Source organism: Mesoplodon mirus, assembly GCF_964341445.2.
Source record: "Mesoplodon mirus genome assembly, chromosome: 18".
NCBI classification, from domain to species: Eukaryota; Metazoa; Chordata; class Mammalia; order Artiodactyla; family Ziphiidae; genus Mesoplodon; species Mesoplodon mirus.
This window is the reverse complement of record NC_138994.1, coordinates 57,562,035-57,578,814: the sequence shown is the minus strand read 5'-3', so window position 1 is coordinate 57,578,814 and position 16,780 is coordinate 57,562,035. Positions and strand designations below refer to the sequence as shown.

At 43.7% G+C, this 16,780-nt stretch overlaps 2 protein-coding genes across 2 annotated transcripts in view; both read right to left on the bottom strand.

Moving 5' to 3' along the window:
- The window catches only part of LOC309794222 (C-C motif chemokine 13-like), a gene marked incomplete at both ends in the record, with an annotated part of 75,912 nt that overhangs the window by 7,126 nt on the left and 52,006 nt on the right, over positions 1–16,780 (bottom strand). The gene's annotated exons all lie outside the window — the stretch shown is intronic.
- LOC309794223 (C-C motif chemokine 8-like) lies at positions 8,027–9,554 on the bottom strand (the record flags this gene model as incomplete). Its single annotated transcript, XM_082605429.1, has 3 exons — positions 9,472–9,554; positions 8,538–8,655; positions 8,027–8,132 (listed from the first exon to the last, which is right to left on the bottom strand). The coding sequence occupies exons 1-3, from the start codon at positions 9,545–9,547 to the stop codon at positions 8,027–8,029; spliced, it is 300 nt and encodes a 99-aa protein (XP_082461555.1). The 5' UTR covers positions 9,548–9,554.

The window sequence follows — 16,780 nt, the reverse complement described above, 5'->3', positions numbered from 1 at the left end:
CTCCCCATCTCCCCAGACTATCCATGCTCCCTAGCATGGCACTCACGACCCTCCTATCTGAATCCAAAATATTTTCTCTTCCTCCTTCTCCTCTTGTACCCTCTCCTAAGTCACACAGCAGAGGGCTTACCTTGTCCCAACACCTTCTGAGCTTTGCTGCCTGAGGGCCTTCATCCCTCCCCTTCTTTACCTGTTGGAAAATGCTAATCAATCTTTAAAGCCCCATTGAAACGGCTAAATACCCTCTAAGTCCTTTCCTAGCACCTTGCTTCTGCCCCACCCCTTTTTTTTTTTTGCGGTACATGGACCTTTCACTGTTGTGGCCTCTCCCATTGCGGAGCACAGGCTCCAGGCTAGCAGGCCCAGTGGCCATGGCTCACAGGCCCAGCCGCTCCGCGGCATGTGGGATCTTCCCGGACCGGGGCCCGAACCCGTGTCCCCTGCATCGGCAGGCAGACTCTCAACCACTGCACCACCAGGGAAGCCCTGCCCATTTTTTGATTGGGTTGTTTGTTTTTTTGTTATTGAGTTGTTTGAGCTGTTGGTGTGTTTTGGAAATTAATCCGTCTGTCGCATTGTTTGCAAATATTTTCTCCCATTCCGTAGGCTGTCTATTCATTTTGTTTATGGTTACCTTTTGCAAAAGCTTATAAGTTTGATGAGGTCCCATTTGTTTACTTTTGCTTTTATTTCTATTGCCTTGGGAGACTGACCTAAGAAAACATTGCTACTATTTGTGTCCGAGACTGTTTTGCCTGTGTTCTCTTCTAAGAGTTTTATGGTATCATGTCTTATATTTAAGCCTTTAAGCCATTTTGTGTTTATTTATATGTGTGGTGTGAGGGTGTGTTCTAACTTCATTGGTTTACATGCAGCTGTCCAGCTTTCCCAACACCACTTGCTGAAGAGACTGTCTTTTTTTCATTGTATATTCTTGCCTCCTCTGTCAAAGATTAATTGACCAACTGACCGTAGGCGTGTGGGTTTATTTCTGGACTCTCTATCCTGTTAGATTTTCTTGATGGGTGTGGGGACCATGTCCCTTTCAGGAAGGGCCCTGCAATGCCAGGTTGCCAGATGGAATACCGGACATTTAGTTAAATTTAAATTTCAGATAAACAATGACTTTTTTTTAGTATAAGTATACTCTTGGCAGTATTTTTGCTAAATCTGTAAATCCATAGGTCTGTACTGTAAATCATCCCCAAACCTTCCCTCAGAAGAGCCTGCTGCCGTATAACCAGAGTGACTCTGCAGTGGGAAAAGACATATTGACATCTTCTGGGATTATTTGATGATAGCTCTAAGTGGATGATATTCTCTAGACACCCGAAAAGCCACTCGCTTACCAGTCAGAAAGGGAGCTTTTGGAGGTTCTAAATCAGTTCTTCAGGTATGTGAAGAGCAGAAGTTCAGCTAGCTCTTTTCCAGCTCAATGAACTTTATAGAATAGAAGCCTCAAAAACTATAGAATCCTGTGATTTTAGAAACATTCTTTTGCTGTGGAGTCTTAGCACCCAAGTGTCCTGCAATCTGTCTCCAATAGCCCTGGACAATCTTAATGCCTTACCACCTAAGATCCTAACAGTGGAGTTAACTTCACTCTGCAGTGTTGTGGTTTTCAGAGGTGTGTTTACCTGCCCATGTCTATTCTCCAGGAATAACTTATTGGGAAGCTCTGATATATACCCGATTAAAACTACAACTGCTCAAGGAAGCAGAGCTGGGGAACCCTGTCCTCAAGACTTCTCCGTCCAACTTCTTTCACTGTTTAAGCCTCTAAGGAATATTGAGACAGTGCAACCTTTCCATTTTATAGAACAGGTATCTGGCTGCTGGCGTGACTAATGAAAAGAGGAGAGAGACATGCTAGCTGGCATTCTCTGCCCTCAGACTGGGTCTCTCCAGAGAAAGGCAAGCCTGCAGAGAGAGAGAATATTTCCATTGTGACCGTGGAGGAGGGAAGCCCATCCACCACTACTGAACACCATGCAAGACCACTTGCCTCACTTCTTCCTTCACATCACCTTCTTTCTTATCTCTGTCTTTGCTTATAATATCCCATCCATTACAACATTCAACTTTCCATCTGGCCCATACAGGAATTATGTGAGGTCTGGCATACATTGTGTCTGGCTTCACAGATTTCATAGGGGACCAAACTTGCTCTGAAATGGATGGCTGATGACCTTCCAGCTCAAGCCCTCCTACTTCTACTCTAGAAAACAGATTCATCTTTCTGGTCATACTCTGGACCAGCATATAGTAAAAAATGAATACTTACCAATGATCCAAGGAGCCTAAAATAACATACGGGTTCTCCTCTGTGGGAAGATTATCATGTAATTGATTTTCCAAGCCAGACAGGGGTGAGACAGAATTGTCCCCGCATACACAATGCAAAGCCTGAAACTAACTCTAGCCATTGAGGTCTCTTTGCCATTCCCCAATCCCTCTGGACTTCTCCCTATTTGAGGCCTTTGCTCTAAGTATCCCCCTCCTTGGATGCTCTTAACCCAATCTCTCTCTGGTAAATCAGCAAAGGCCTATCTTGGGCCAACTATCCTCTGGCCTCTGTCCAGTGATACTCATTAGTGCATGATGAGGAAGTCCTGATAGGGGTGCTGAGTCTCTTTTACCACCGTATTGGCACCCTCAACAGTGCCAACATTGCACCAAGCACACAGTGGCACTCAGTAGAAGATGCTGAATTGAAATACATTTCTCTCCCAAGAGATATATACAGAGAAGCTCCAACTCAATGGGGTTAAAAACTAGGCTCTGATCTACTTATTCGCTGAAGATTGGGACAGAAATTTCTCTTAGGCCAATTAATTACATTTGAACCTGTTGCCTAAGAACAATTCAACACATGCGTACAGCACCCTGATCCTGTATCTCTCTAGTTACCTACATCTTGGTCTTTGTAAGCCCTTCCATGGAAATAAATAAATCAATAAAATAAAATAAAATCAGGAAGCTGTATCATCAAAAGACAAAACAGGAGTGAAAAATAAAATAACAGATTATGAGAAGATATTTCAGTTCACATGTCTGTCAAAAGATTCCTATTCAGAATATAGAAAATACTTCTACAAGTTCATAATAAAAAGACAGGCAATCTAAAAATAGACAAGATCCAAATCTAAACAATCTAAAAATGGGCAAAGGGTATGAAGTGGACCTTCATAAAAGAAGACATCCAATAAACATTTAAATAGACATTCAACCTCATCTGTCAGGAGTAAAATGCAAATTTAAACCATAAGTATGTGGAATTATACACATAATCATTACGGCTAACTTAAAAAGAATGACAGTACCAAGTGCTGAAATACCAAATATGGAATAACTCAAGCTCTCATACATTGCTGGTAGGAGTGAATGTAAACTGGTGACATAACTCTGGAAAATATTTAGCCATATCTGGAAAGGTGTTTGGTGGTTGAGTATATGCTTAATATATGCATGTCCTATCATCCATGTGTGTATATCTATGTATCTATGTATCTATCTCTATCAATCTATCTATCTATCTACCATCTATCCATCTATCTTTATCTGTCTATCTATCTATCTATCTATCTGTCTGTCTATGTGTACCATCTACCTGTAAAACCTCAAGTTCACACTGATACCTCCAATTGCAGTCCAACACCACAGGGTTTTCTAGCTTCCAACATTCCATATTTTTCTATGGAAGCTTCTCCAACAGTAAGGGGGCTGGCTTCCATTATCTTCAATACATTTACTTATTTGCTAAATCCTTCTTTAGGTCACCATTCTCCTAGCTACATGGCTAACTCAGTCCTCGTCCAGTTGACCCTGACTTGTGGGCTGACCTCTTGAACCCAGTTCTACCAAACATGCTGGTTGAGTCCACAGTCTTGGCCCCAGCCCTGGTCCCAAAGAACATACTGGGTGAGTCCCTGATCTTGGTCCCAGCCCCAGCCTTGGTAAACACACCAACCAAATGCCCAGCTAAATCCCCGGCCCTGAGCCAGCGAACTTGCCTGTTGAAATCCAGGCATTGACTGGGGGAAGGAGAACAAATATTGACTGCATAAAACAATGAATCAATAAGGCAGAGCCTGAGATGAGAACTTCTCTCATACATAGCTCCTTCGGGAAGTGACCCCAGCGACCAGGACTGAGAGGGAGCCGAGTGAGACGGAAAAGGAGGAGACACGAACAGAAGCATGCAGAATCAAGGTCAGTATAGTGGGCGATGGGGATAGCTTCTCCTGAACTGACTGACATGCCTGCAGAATGGCCCCCAGAATCAGCCGCTGGAAGGAAGGCTGGCAGAAGCATTTAAACATCTGCCTTCCACCCTGCACTGGTGGAAAGTTGTCACCCAGAGTGTTCACTGCCCCGCACTTCTGAGCCTCAGGCAAATGTGCAGGCTGAGCCAACCCCTGACCTGAGATGACACCCAAGGAGGAGACTGTATGCAGAAAACAAGAAGTGAGGAGACACAGAGCAGTTGTTGAGAGAGTGAAATGAGTCCAAGCCCGCAGCAAGCTCCCTGCCCGAGCCCAGGGTGAAATCAGAGGAGAGCCCGAGAGGATGCTTGTCAGCTTCAAGTGACCTCACCAGTTCTTTCCCCCCAGTTGACACAGGAATGAATTGTGCTCACAGATATGAACCCATTAGTGGAAGGATGTGTTTTTCTTTTTTTAAAAAAACTTTAAAATTTATATTGGGGTATAGCCAATTAACAATGTTGTGATAATTTCAGGGGCACAGCAAAGCGACTCAGCCATGCATATACATGTAAGCATTCTCCCCAAACTCCCCTGCCATCCAGGCTGCCACATAACATTGAGCAGAGTTCCCTGTGCTATACAGTAGGTCCTTGTTGGTTATCCTTTTTTTTTTTTTTTGCTGTACGCGGGCCTCTCACTGTTGTGGCCTCTCCCGTTGCGGAGCACAGGCTCCGGACGCACAGGCTCAGCGGCCATGGCTCACGGGCCCAGCCGCTCCGCGGCATATGGGATCCTCCCAGACCGGGGCACGAACCCGTATCCCCCGCATCGGCAGGCGGACTCTCAACCACTGCGCCACCAGGGAGGCCCGGTTATCCATTTTAAATGTAGCAGTGTGTACATGTCAGTCCCAAACTCCCTAACTATCCTATCCGCCCCACCCTTCCCTCTGGTAACCATAAGTTCATCCTCTAAGGTCTGTGAGTCTGTTTCTGTTTTGTAAATACATTCATTTGTATCATTTCTTTTTAGATTCCACATACAAGGCATATCATATGATATTTCTCTTTCTCTGCCTAACTTACTTCATTCAGTCTGACAATCTCTAGGTCTATCCATGTTGCTGCAAATGGCATTGTTTCATTCTTTTTAGTGGCTGAGTAATACTCCATTGTATATATGTACCACATCTTCTTTATCCATTCCTTTGTCGATGGACATTTAGGTTGCTTCCATGTCTTGGCTTGTAAACAGTGATGGGGTGCATGTATCCTTTCAGACAACATTCTTCTCTGGATATACACCCAGGAATGGGATTGCAAGGTCATATGTTAGCTCTATTTTTATGGGGATTTTCAAAACATTAATATTCAAGTTAAGGCACATAAAACATCAATAACTTAAATAAGATGACATATCACTTAACACATTTATGTTTAATGTCATTAATAAAGTTCATTGTGATTTGAAATACAACGACATATTCCCAGAGTGCCTCTGGGTAATGCTCGGGGAAAACACATGGATTGTGTCTTGTGCTGTGGCCTGGTGCCAGTTTAGAGTGAGTCTCTTGCCTTTGGAATTTAGGATTTGTGTCTAGGTAGTTCATGAAACCCTGGTCCCAGATCTCCGGAGCCAGCTTGACCTTGAGGCTGTGGAAGAGAGCGGTTAGAACTGGATGGAGCCTACTGTGGTTGGAAGCACTCCTTTTTCCCAGCTGACTTTTAGATGCCTTATTTAGATGCCTGGGGTTTAGGTGTGCTACTTTGGACTTCAATGGAAAGCTTATCTTCAGACAGGTTATAGACCTGACTTGCAGGTGTTTGCCATTAGGCTGGGCTCTGGCTGGCTCAGTGGTTTTAATTCTAGACACTTTCTTCCTGGCCCTACCCTAGCCAACAGATGTGGCCAAGTTCCCAGGAGACATGGCTCCTAGAGCAGGAGAGAGTTTATGAGGTTGTCTGCCAGATCCTCTCACTTTCTGCCTGTGACACAGAACAACTTCCACTTTTGTATGGGGCATCTTAATGCCAGAGAGAGAAGTTGACTTGCTGTAAGTGACTCAGAGAGTCAGGGTCAGTTCTGAGATCAGAGCCCAGAAACATTGCCTTGCTTTGTTTCCATGTTTGTACTGGAATCATGGTATTTCTCCAACCAATGAGAGCCCCCCTGGACTTGGGCCGGCAGGACAATAATCTTCTTTCCCTTAATGAGGGGTCTGGTCTTTGTGCCTTGGTACTTTGGGCCTCATGTCTGAAAAAGGATCCAGCTATGCTCACGAAGTACAAGAGAATCTTGACCTTAAGAGGCTATTAAGGAAAGGAGATTCCATGCCTTCAAATGGATTTTGCAAATTCTTGAGATGGAGGGTTGAGGGTATAGTGATAGAGATGAATTCATTCTGTGTCTCAAGGGTGCAAGCCCTATAGATATTGGTTTGCAAGATTATAAGAGAAGGGTCTGTGTCTTGGTCAATTATTCTCAACCTTCTACAACATTTAACCTATCACTCTTTCTGGCCCATTCTTCCTCACTTCATCTCCACTCCCACCCTGTACCACTTATGTCCCCATCATTTCCCCTGCACCATGGCAGCAGCCTGCTCTCAGGCCTCTATCTCTCACACTCCATCCTGTACCCAGATACTAGGTTATTCTTCCTGATGCTCGCCTCTGAATGTGATATTCTCCTTCTCTCCTATTTCAAAACTTTTGGTGCCTCTCTATTACCTGCTGACTGTCCAATCTGAAATTCAAGAGCCCCTACAACCTGGCTCCAACCTGCGTTTCTTAAACTCTGACTCCTCTTTCTTCCCAGAGCCCAGCCAGATGGGATTCCTTCCTCTGGCCCACTCCCCTCATCTCCCTCCTGTATCAGTTCTGAAGAATCCTTTCATTTCCCATCCTATTCCAATCTCTCAAGACCGGTCCTGTTGAAGGCTCATCTCCAGTAAAGAACCTTAAGTGGACCTCTAAGTTATAAACATCTAGTTTCCTGTTAGACTCAGTTTCATTTCTGGGACATTACTCTGGGTTTGAGAATTAATTAGATGGAGAAAACCTGGGGCTATGGAGAAAAGTTTGAAGACTGTTGCAAGAGATCAAGAGAGAGACCAGGCAAAGGTAAGCGTGGAGAGAAAAGCAATAGGAATCTAGATTCTATTAAATAAGGGCAGGTGATTTAGGGACTGGAGCCACAGGGCTGGAACAGTCTGGTCTGGTCCTTCTAGGTTCTCCCTAATCCTCAGCTGAGTCCAAAAGACTCAATTTAGAGGATGATCCTCACACCCCAAATTGTCACTCGTTGCTGCCATTTTCTCCCTTCTTGCCAAGCGTTACCCCATGAAAAATAAGACCAAGTAGTTTAAGATTATATAGATTTTTTCTTTGAAAATACCATAGTCATTTAATAACATTAATTTCCATCACAATACTACATAGCACACATCGACTTACAGGAACACTGATTTCCTAAGAATCCAAAGGTGTTTCCCTCTGATGATCAGTGGAAGGACCTCACGATACTACAGGCAGGTAGGAGGGAGAACAGTGCCATATTACCATGAACTTAATTGAGCTCACAAAGGAAGACTCATCACCAGATGTTGTGTTTTTACATTCATTAGGATTTATGGCAGATAAAGTAAAAACATAAATAACTTAAATATAATTATTGTTTAAGAAACTATGTGTTTTAAATTATTAGACAAATAACCTCTTTTGGGACATTATAATAAAATAATACAGCTGGGGAAGGTTGGGGGGAAATAAATAAGATTTTCCAAGGCTCTGACTGTCTCTCAGTCCAGGTATGAAGGTTCAAGCCTTCAGGGCTTGGGACTTTTGATCCAGGAGCTTTATGGAATTCTGGACCCACTTCTGCTTGGGGTCAGCACAGACCTCCTTGTCCGCTTTGGTCTTGAAGCTGTGGGGAAAAGAGGGCACAGTTAATTGGAGTGTCTTGAGGATTTTGCCCAGGAGTTTGGCCTGTTGGCCCCTGGACATGATTAGCCCTTGCTCCCTGGTTGAGGAGGCTGGATGGGGACAGGAAGAAGGAGAAATGGGAGGAAGAGGCCTCTCTTCCAGAAAGGAAGTTCTGTTGTTACTGCTCCAGAGGAAGCCTTCCTTTAGCTCCTGGCTAAAGGAACTTGGATGATCTGACCAAGCTTCCAGAAGAGCCTGGAGTGAGTATGGATTCCTTCTCATGGGCTTCATTTGTCTATGGGGTAAAGGGTCCTTTGGATTAGATGGCATATTTATCTGACTCATTTGGAAGTATAGAACTCAGAGAGAATTTTTGGCTGACGGTGCCCGGGCATGGTCCACTCACATCACAGCTTCCTGGGGACACCGGCTGTTGGTGATTCTTGTGTAGCTGTCCAGATTCTTGAAGGGGATCTTCCTACTGATCACAGTAAAGCAGCAAGTGATTGGGATGTAAACTGAATCTGAAAAACATTTTTCAAAGCATCAGAGAGTTATAATGTATTGTCAGCCTGCATTTGTAAGAGAAGAAGGAGAAGGTAGAAGACGAAGCAAATACACAAGTTCTAACTAAGACCTACCATTTCCTAGTTCAGAGCTTTAGTCCAGATCCCATAGAAAAAATGTTATCTGTGAGTCAGTTTCCTCTGCTGAACTATGGGGCCCCTCATTGTTGACTGCAGATGGAGAAATCTTGAGTAACAAGATTAATCCTTGTAGCGTGATTTGGAGGGTCTACAGATCCAAAACCTCTGACCCTGGGAAGATAAGTTCTGAGACCTTGCTTCCCAGCTATTTGTCCCCATGGGCTTAGAGCCAACCTATGTCACATGCTGAGATGCTTCTGGGTCCTTATCCTCCTTACACAGCCACCCTTCTGGAAGCTACCCTGGACCATAATCCAACATTTGAAACCTCCAGCAAGAGTTTCTTCCTCTCTACTACTGCCTGAAATGTCCTTCCTATCCACAATGAGAAATGGTTCTTCCTTCTGTGCCACATCTCCAAACAAGGTGAGGATTGTTGAGATAGCAGCTGCATTTAATGTCCCAAAGCTGGTATCGAGAAAGATCATGGAGCCTGGCTCCAGTGGCCTGGGCTTCTAGTTCTGGTTCTGCCTCTGACCAGTTGTGACATGCCAGCTCTTCTTAATTCCCCTCTGGATTTCATTCTCTCCATCTTTTAAATGTAGGCTATGCAGCAAGCATGGGATGACTCATGCCAGGTGTTTGTGCCAGGGGTAGTTAAAATGTTAAGGCTTAAGAAGAGAGGAGGCTTACCTGGCTGAGTGAGCACCTGGGTGCTGAAGGCAGCTGCTGTGAGCAGCAGACACAGGAGGGCTGCAGAGACCTTCATACTGGAGGGTGAGCACGGGAGCTTCAGCCTGAGAGTTGAAGGTTTCTGAGTTGGTCTCAGCTTCTCTGCAACTCTGGCTCCTCTGGTTGATCTGCGTGCCTTTTATAGGGAACAGAGCACGTGGGCAGGGTTGTGTTCAAGGAAGGATAAAGTAGGCCCCTAAATGTGGTGAGTAGGTACCAGATCCTGGTGGTGATTTCCAAACACCGAGAAAAGGAAGTCGTGCAGTTTCCATCATTTGTTTAGACGGTGGGGCAGTGGTGGAAGGGTATGTGGTTATGCCCAGTAAAGTGTAGGAAGTGACCTCATTGGCCTATTAAGGGCTCTGATTTCTTTGAAATGGAACATGATCTGTTGGAAAGGAAGAGTAGAAGCTGAGTTCCTAACAGAGTGAAGAGAACCAAGTGCCTGACCCTCCCCATGTCCTGGGAGGTCTGGGATGCGGCCCTAAGGCTTTGCCTGGTCTCTTTATCAGATTCGTGTCCCTGCCATCCTAAATCAGTCAGGCTCCTTTAGAACCTCATACAGGTAGCTTGATAGAACCTTAGCAGAACGATAGAATCTAGGAATCTTCAAGTCTTAATGCCCTGGAATGTTTTGTGGAGCCTAAGAAGTGGGCGGCAAATACCGATCTTTTAGGGTGGTGATTTCCAAATATTTTATCTAGACACTAAAGTTTCTTTCCAAGTGAAATGATATGCGGAAGCCCAATATATCATGCAGATTCAGGTAGAATGGGTCTGTTTGAAAAGGGTCTTTTGCTTTTGGTGTCAAATCTTTTGCCCATTTAAAATTTGTTTTTTTTTTTTCTTACAGTTGACTTTAAGAAGTTCATTGTATAGTTTGCATTCAAGTCCTTTACCAGATATGTGCATTGCAAATATTTTCTCCACAGGCTGTAGCTTATATTCTTAACAATGGCTTTCATAGAGAAGAAGTTTTAAATTTTAATAAAGTCCAATTTATCAATTTTTTTCTTTCATAGATGTTGCTTTTGGTATTATAGCTAAAATCTCATCATCGAACCCAAGTTTGCATATCACCTTTTCAATGAATATTTCCAGATTTTCCACAAATCATTCAATATTCTCCAATAATCTTGAATGTTAAAGACTCCACAGGAGTCCATATATAAAGGCACCATAATTAACTGAAGAATTTCAGTTGGGAATTATATAATTTCCATTTTTTCACAATCATAAACAATAATTATGAGAAAACTGATGTAATATTATCATTAATGTCTCCATTCAATTCCATAGCTAAGGGATTAATCAATCAAAATGTGTGGGTATTATTAAGGCTCTTAATCAAATTACAACATTGTTACATTGCTGGACGGTTTGCATCTTCATTAAAATGTGAGTTTATTGTTCTTAAAAATATTTAATGATCGCTAAGAAGATATTTATCTCGTTAAAGGTAAAACTAACCTGTGGAATAGTGGTTTCCTTTGTGGTGTTGACATCATGAGGGAGCCCTTTTTAGAGGCAGAAATGTTCTATATCTTAATCAGAGGGGTGCTTAAACAGTTGTCTACATATTTAAAATTCATGAAATTGTACACTTAAAATGTCTGCACTTTATTGTATGTAAATTAAGCTTCAACATAAAGTAAAAAAAAAAGAAAAAAGCACAGCACTATTTTGCTTACATTCTAATTTATTTATTTTTTTTAGTGAGTCTGTTAGTTGATTTATTTTTTTTCTTGTAATACATTAATGTTTTTATATCAGATGGCTTTTTATTGTTCTTATTGATTTGGAAGAGATTTTTGAACATCTATTTATTGCAAATACTGTGTGAACTTGAAAGAGTATAGAGTTTGCAGAACATGAGACAAATCAGTGTCATCAGAATTTCTTGTGACCAGAAGGGAACTTGAGTTCTTCCAGACAATCCACCTTACTGGTGTACTGTGTAGCACTGATCTCTGTGTGGGAGGGTGTTGTCTAAGAGGTCATTTACACACATTTTTCATTCAGAAATAAAGTCATTGTCTTACAGAATACCCTCAATGCCTCATTAATTTCTCCTCTGAGCTGCCTTCATATAGAAAGTGCATCTATAAGCAGATGACAAAAATGGTAGCAAAATCATATTATTGAGAATCAACAAGGGTTAGTCAAATGAAGGGAATTAAGTGTCAAGTAACTTGATTCCAGTCCTGATGGAGCCAATAACAAGCCAATGACTTGCCCAGTGTGACCATGGGTAAATCTTAACTCCTAGATTCATTCTCCTCATCTAAAAAATAGGGAGTTTTGACAAGTTCAGAGATGACAAATAGTTTTCAATAATTTATTAACTTAATAGATTGATGGTAGATAACCAGAAAGGTTTCTTGGAAAAAAAAAAAAAAGCCAAACCAAACACTCCAGTGAGGCCTTACCTTGGGTTATTGAATGCAATGCTGTGATTGATTAGTGATGTCTGCCATGGGTACAGCAATAGAAAGTGGTACTACCTATGTAACATAGTTGCTATTCCTGGATTAAATAATATTTAAACTTTTCTTTAATTTAATTCATTAATGATTGTTTGCAAAGTATCTAGTCAGAGACCAGAGACGCTAGCAGGCCTGGAAGAGAAGCTTCTTAGCTGTCAGCCCTAGGAAAGGCAGAATAGCATAGTGGTTAAAATTCTGGATTTGGATACTATGAACACTAGTTAATATCTGTATCAGAGAAAGCACAAGTTATATAACTTCTTTGTACTTCAAATTCCTTACCTATTCTTTATTTATGTGGAAATGGGGTTTATTGTGAATATTAAATTATCTGATACCCAAAACTTGCTTTTCAGTGTGAGTAGCATATGGCAAGTGATCAATAAGCTAGCTGTCATCAATAGTCAAATGAGAAGGGTATCGTGTCTAGAACATGCTAGGAAGGGACCCAGAGTGTGGTTCTTGGTCTCTTGTACAAGTTCTCTCTAAAATTGCTTCCAAACAAAGATATGTTGTAGGGATAGACCTCTGGGAATATCTGTGCTATAGGTGAGGAAAGAAAAAGAATCTCCCAGAAGCAGAGAAGTGCAGTCCTGGGATCCTGCCATGAACCAGAAGAGTGGGCCCCAGAGGAGATGGGGGTCAGACTCCAAGGCTGACACACCAAGGGGCACCAAGGTCTTAATTCTACGGGGAGCTCAGAGATCTCAAGTGGTAAGTCATTTGATTATGAAATTTCCCTCTCTTATTTTGCTTTTAAACTGAATTTGAGAAATCCCATCATAAACGTTAAAACGAAACTTTAGGTCATGCAAGTTCAGCAGCTGTTTTTTTCCAGCAGCTTGGCTGTGCTGTTTAAGGAAGTGTTCATTCTGCCCTCTCTTGCTTTTCTCCTTGGTGTCGTCCCAATGAACATCTTCGTAACGCAGTTTTTAAAATTTATTTTTAATTTTTAATTTTTGCAGTATGCGGGCTTCTCACTGCTGTGGCCTCTCCCATTGCGGAGCACAGGCTCTGGACGCGCAGGCTCTGCGACTATGGCTCACGGGCCCAGCCGCTCCGCAGCATGTGGGATCTTCCCGGACCGGGGCACGAACCCATGTCCCCTGCATCGGCAGGCGGACCCTCAACCACTGTGCCACCAGGGAAGCCCCGTAACGCAGTTTTGACAAGTCACCTATGGCTCAGTGGCTGTGAAGGGGCACCCAAGGTCAGAAACAACCTCTGTGAATAGAGGGTCAGAAATGGGGCCCCTGCTGTGGAAATAGATCTGGATTCTTACATGGTTCTTAAGGATTGTGATTAGATGCAACAGCATCCTGGGAGTCAGGATTTCTGCTTTCATTTTCCAGCTCTGTCCCAAGTGTCCTCAACGGTCACAAAATTATGCAATGAATTAGAAAAGACATTTGCATTTAATTTAGTCAACCCTTTCCCTTTACAATTGAGAGAATAAATTATGGAGCTGAGATGATTTGTCATAGGTTGTACAACTACTCTGTGACAAGCCAGGGCTGGTGAATGGACATGTCAGAATGAAAGCCATCATTCAATTCCAAGTTAAAAGACAAGAACCAGGCAGAAATATTCAGTGAGGTACCCAGGAACCCCAGAGACTATCCAGGTCCCCAGGTCTGCTGGTCCCCAGGTCTGCCTGTAATATCAGAATACCCTGGGCAGTGACTTATAACGTGGAAGGGATGCCTTAACCCACTCTAACACACTGACTGGCAATCTTTGGAGATAATGCCTCGAATTCTCTGTTTTTGAAGTGTTCCAGGTGACTTCTAACCATGGCCAATTTGGGAGCCATTAATCTGCTTTAAATGTTTCATTTATAGATATGTAAACTGAGGCACAGAGTGGTAAATTGATTTGCTCAGAGTCACTCTGGCAATTTAGTAAAACCCCAAACCAGAACTCAGAGATGCAGTCACTATGCCCAGTTACACACTGGGCTGGGCCTCCTTCTTTGGTTCCTGGTACAGGCAGGATCTTCATTCTAACAGAGACCCCAGAACCTCCAATGTCTTGTGTCTGTAGGTTCATGTCACAGGGATAAGCAACTGTGGGCCCAGTTGGAATGTAAATGATTTCAAAGAGGATTACTTGATAGGTCTTAACAAGAGGAACATGAATAGATTCTATCTGAACTTGGGAATATGTAGTTTATCCCACCAAGCCCTTACATCACCATTTCCCACTCAATGCCTAGTAAGTGCTAATAACAGAGGACCTTTTGAGACTCAATAGACTATCTAGAATGTCTATTCTTGTCCTTTATAATAACTCCACAGAATCAATTGGAATTTTGATGGCAGCAAGCTGTTCAGTTGCTCCAGGGGGCTTTGGGGGGTGCCACTGGGTTGTGGATAGAAGTTGCCCTGACCCTAAGTTCCTGGCTGGCTTGGTAACGTGGATTTTAGACATTGCCTTGCCCTACTCTGTCTCCACTGGTGCCCACGGCAATGTGGTCTGAGAGACATGGCTTCAAGAACGAGAGGTGAAATGGACTTTGTTGGATTCCCATATTTCCAAAGTGAACAGATGATCTCAACTTTATTGATGAAGCAGCTGAAGAACAGGACAAAGTAATGATACGTCCTATGTGTCACAAAATAGAGCACCCAGGTCTCTGGTTATCCAGGCCAGGCTCTTCCCAGGGGCCCTGGTTTCAAGTGTAATGCATGGAACAGTGTGATACAGCATGGCACAGCATAACACAGGGTGGTCTCTTATCCTGCTTTGAATATTTTCCTCACTAATAACTGAGTGGAGGGTGTTGGTTCTGCTGTAGTCTTTCTTCACATGGGCTGTTGAGTTCTTTATCAATTAGGAATATCCCTGGTCGCTGTGGCAAGTCAAAGAGACGTGGAGATTCTTATACTAGCTTTTAAAGCCTCTGCCTGGAGTGACACAAAGTGGGTCATACCACTCGCCTGTCTTCAGAATGGCCTGGAAGTATAATCCTACCATGTGACAGAAGAACAAGCATTGGAAATATCAGTGGTTATCCCTAGTCACCATCACATGTTCCCTGTTACCCACATCAGTTTAGTAACAACTAAACATTGTAAAGAAGTGACTGTGCTTTGTGACATTCTTAGGTTAAACCATTTCTAATAGTTCACATTCAAAACAGTCCACTCATTAAAAACAGTTTGTTTGTTTGTTATTTCAAATTTTAACTTGAGGCGGAGTGGTGGGTCTAAATGGTTTCGTATTTAGCATTCTAAATCAAATAGGTTGGAGACCTTCAAGTTGGCAGAGCAGTAAGACGTGGAGATCACCTTCCTCCCCACAACATCCACATGTGGAACACCTCCTACAGAACACCTACTGAATGTTGGCAGAAGACCTCAGACTTCCCCAAAGGCAAGAGACTCCCCACGTACCTGGTACAGACAAAGAATAGGGACGGGACCTGCACCAGTGGGAGGGAGCCGTGAAGGAGGAAAGGCTTCCACACACTAGGAAGGCCCTTCGCGGGCGGAGATTGCGGGTGGTGGAGGGGGAAAGCTGCGGAGCCGCGGAGGAGAGCGCAGCCACAGGGGTGCAGAAGGCAAAGCGGAGAGATTCCTGCACAGAGGATCGGTGCCGACCAGCACTCACCAGCCCGAGAGACTTGTCTGCTCACCCGCCGGGGCGGGCGGGGCTGGGAGCTGAGGCTCGGGTTCGGAGGTTGGATCCCAGGGAGAGGACTGGGGTTGGTGGCGTGAACACAGCCTGAAGGGGTTAGTGCACCACGGCTAGCCAGGAGGGAGTCCGGGAAAAAGTCTGGCCTAAGACACAAGAGATCATTGTCTTGGAGAGCGCGAGGAGAGGGGATTCAGAGCACCGCCTAAATGAGGTGCAGAGACGGGAGCGAGCCGCGGCTATCAGCGTGGACCCCAGAGACGGGCATGAGACGCTAAGGCTGCTGCTGCGGTCACCAAGAAGCCTGTGTGCGAGCACAGGTCACTCTCCACACCGCCCTTCCCGGGAGCCTGTGCAGCCCGCCACTGCCAGGGTCCCGGGATGCAGGGACAACTTCCCCGGGAGAACGCACGGCGCGCCTCAGGCTGCTGCAACGTCACGCCGGCCTCTGCCGCCACAGGCTCGCCCCGTATCCATACCCCTCCCTCCCCCCGGCCTGAGTGAGCCAGAGCCCCCGAAGCAGCTGCTCCTTTAACCCCGTCCTGTCTGAGCAAAGAACAGACGCCCTCAGGCGACCTACACGCAGAGGCGGGGCCACATCCAAAGCTGAACCCCGGGAGCTGTGCGAACAAAGAAGAGAAAGGGAATCTCTCCCAGCAGCCTCAGGAGCAGCTGATTAAATCTCCACAATCAACTTGATGTGCCTGCATCTGTGGAATACCTGAATAGTCAAGGAATCACCCAAAAATCGAGGAGGTGGACTTTGGGAGCAACTGTGGACTTGAGGTTTGCTTTCTGCATCTAATTTGTTTCTGGTTTTATGTTTATCTTAGTTTAGTATTTAGGCTTTATTATCATTGGTAGATTTGTTTATTGATTTGGTTATGCTCTTCCTTTTTTTAATATATAGATATATATATATATTTTTCCTTTTTCTCTTTTTGTGAGTGTGTATGTGTATGCTTCCTTGTGTGATTTTGTCTGTATAGCTTTGCTTTTACCATTTGTCCTAGGGTCCTATCTGTTCTTTTTTTTTTTTTACTTTTTAAGTTTTTAAATTTGTAATAATTTAATTTTTTTATTTTAATAACTTTATTTTCTTTCTTTCTTTCTTTCTTTCTTTCTTTCCTTCTTTCTTTCTTTCTTCC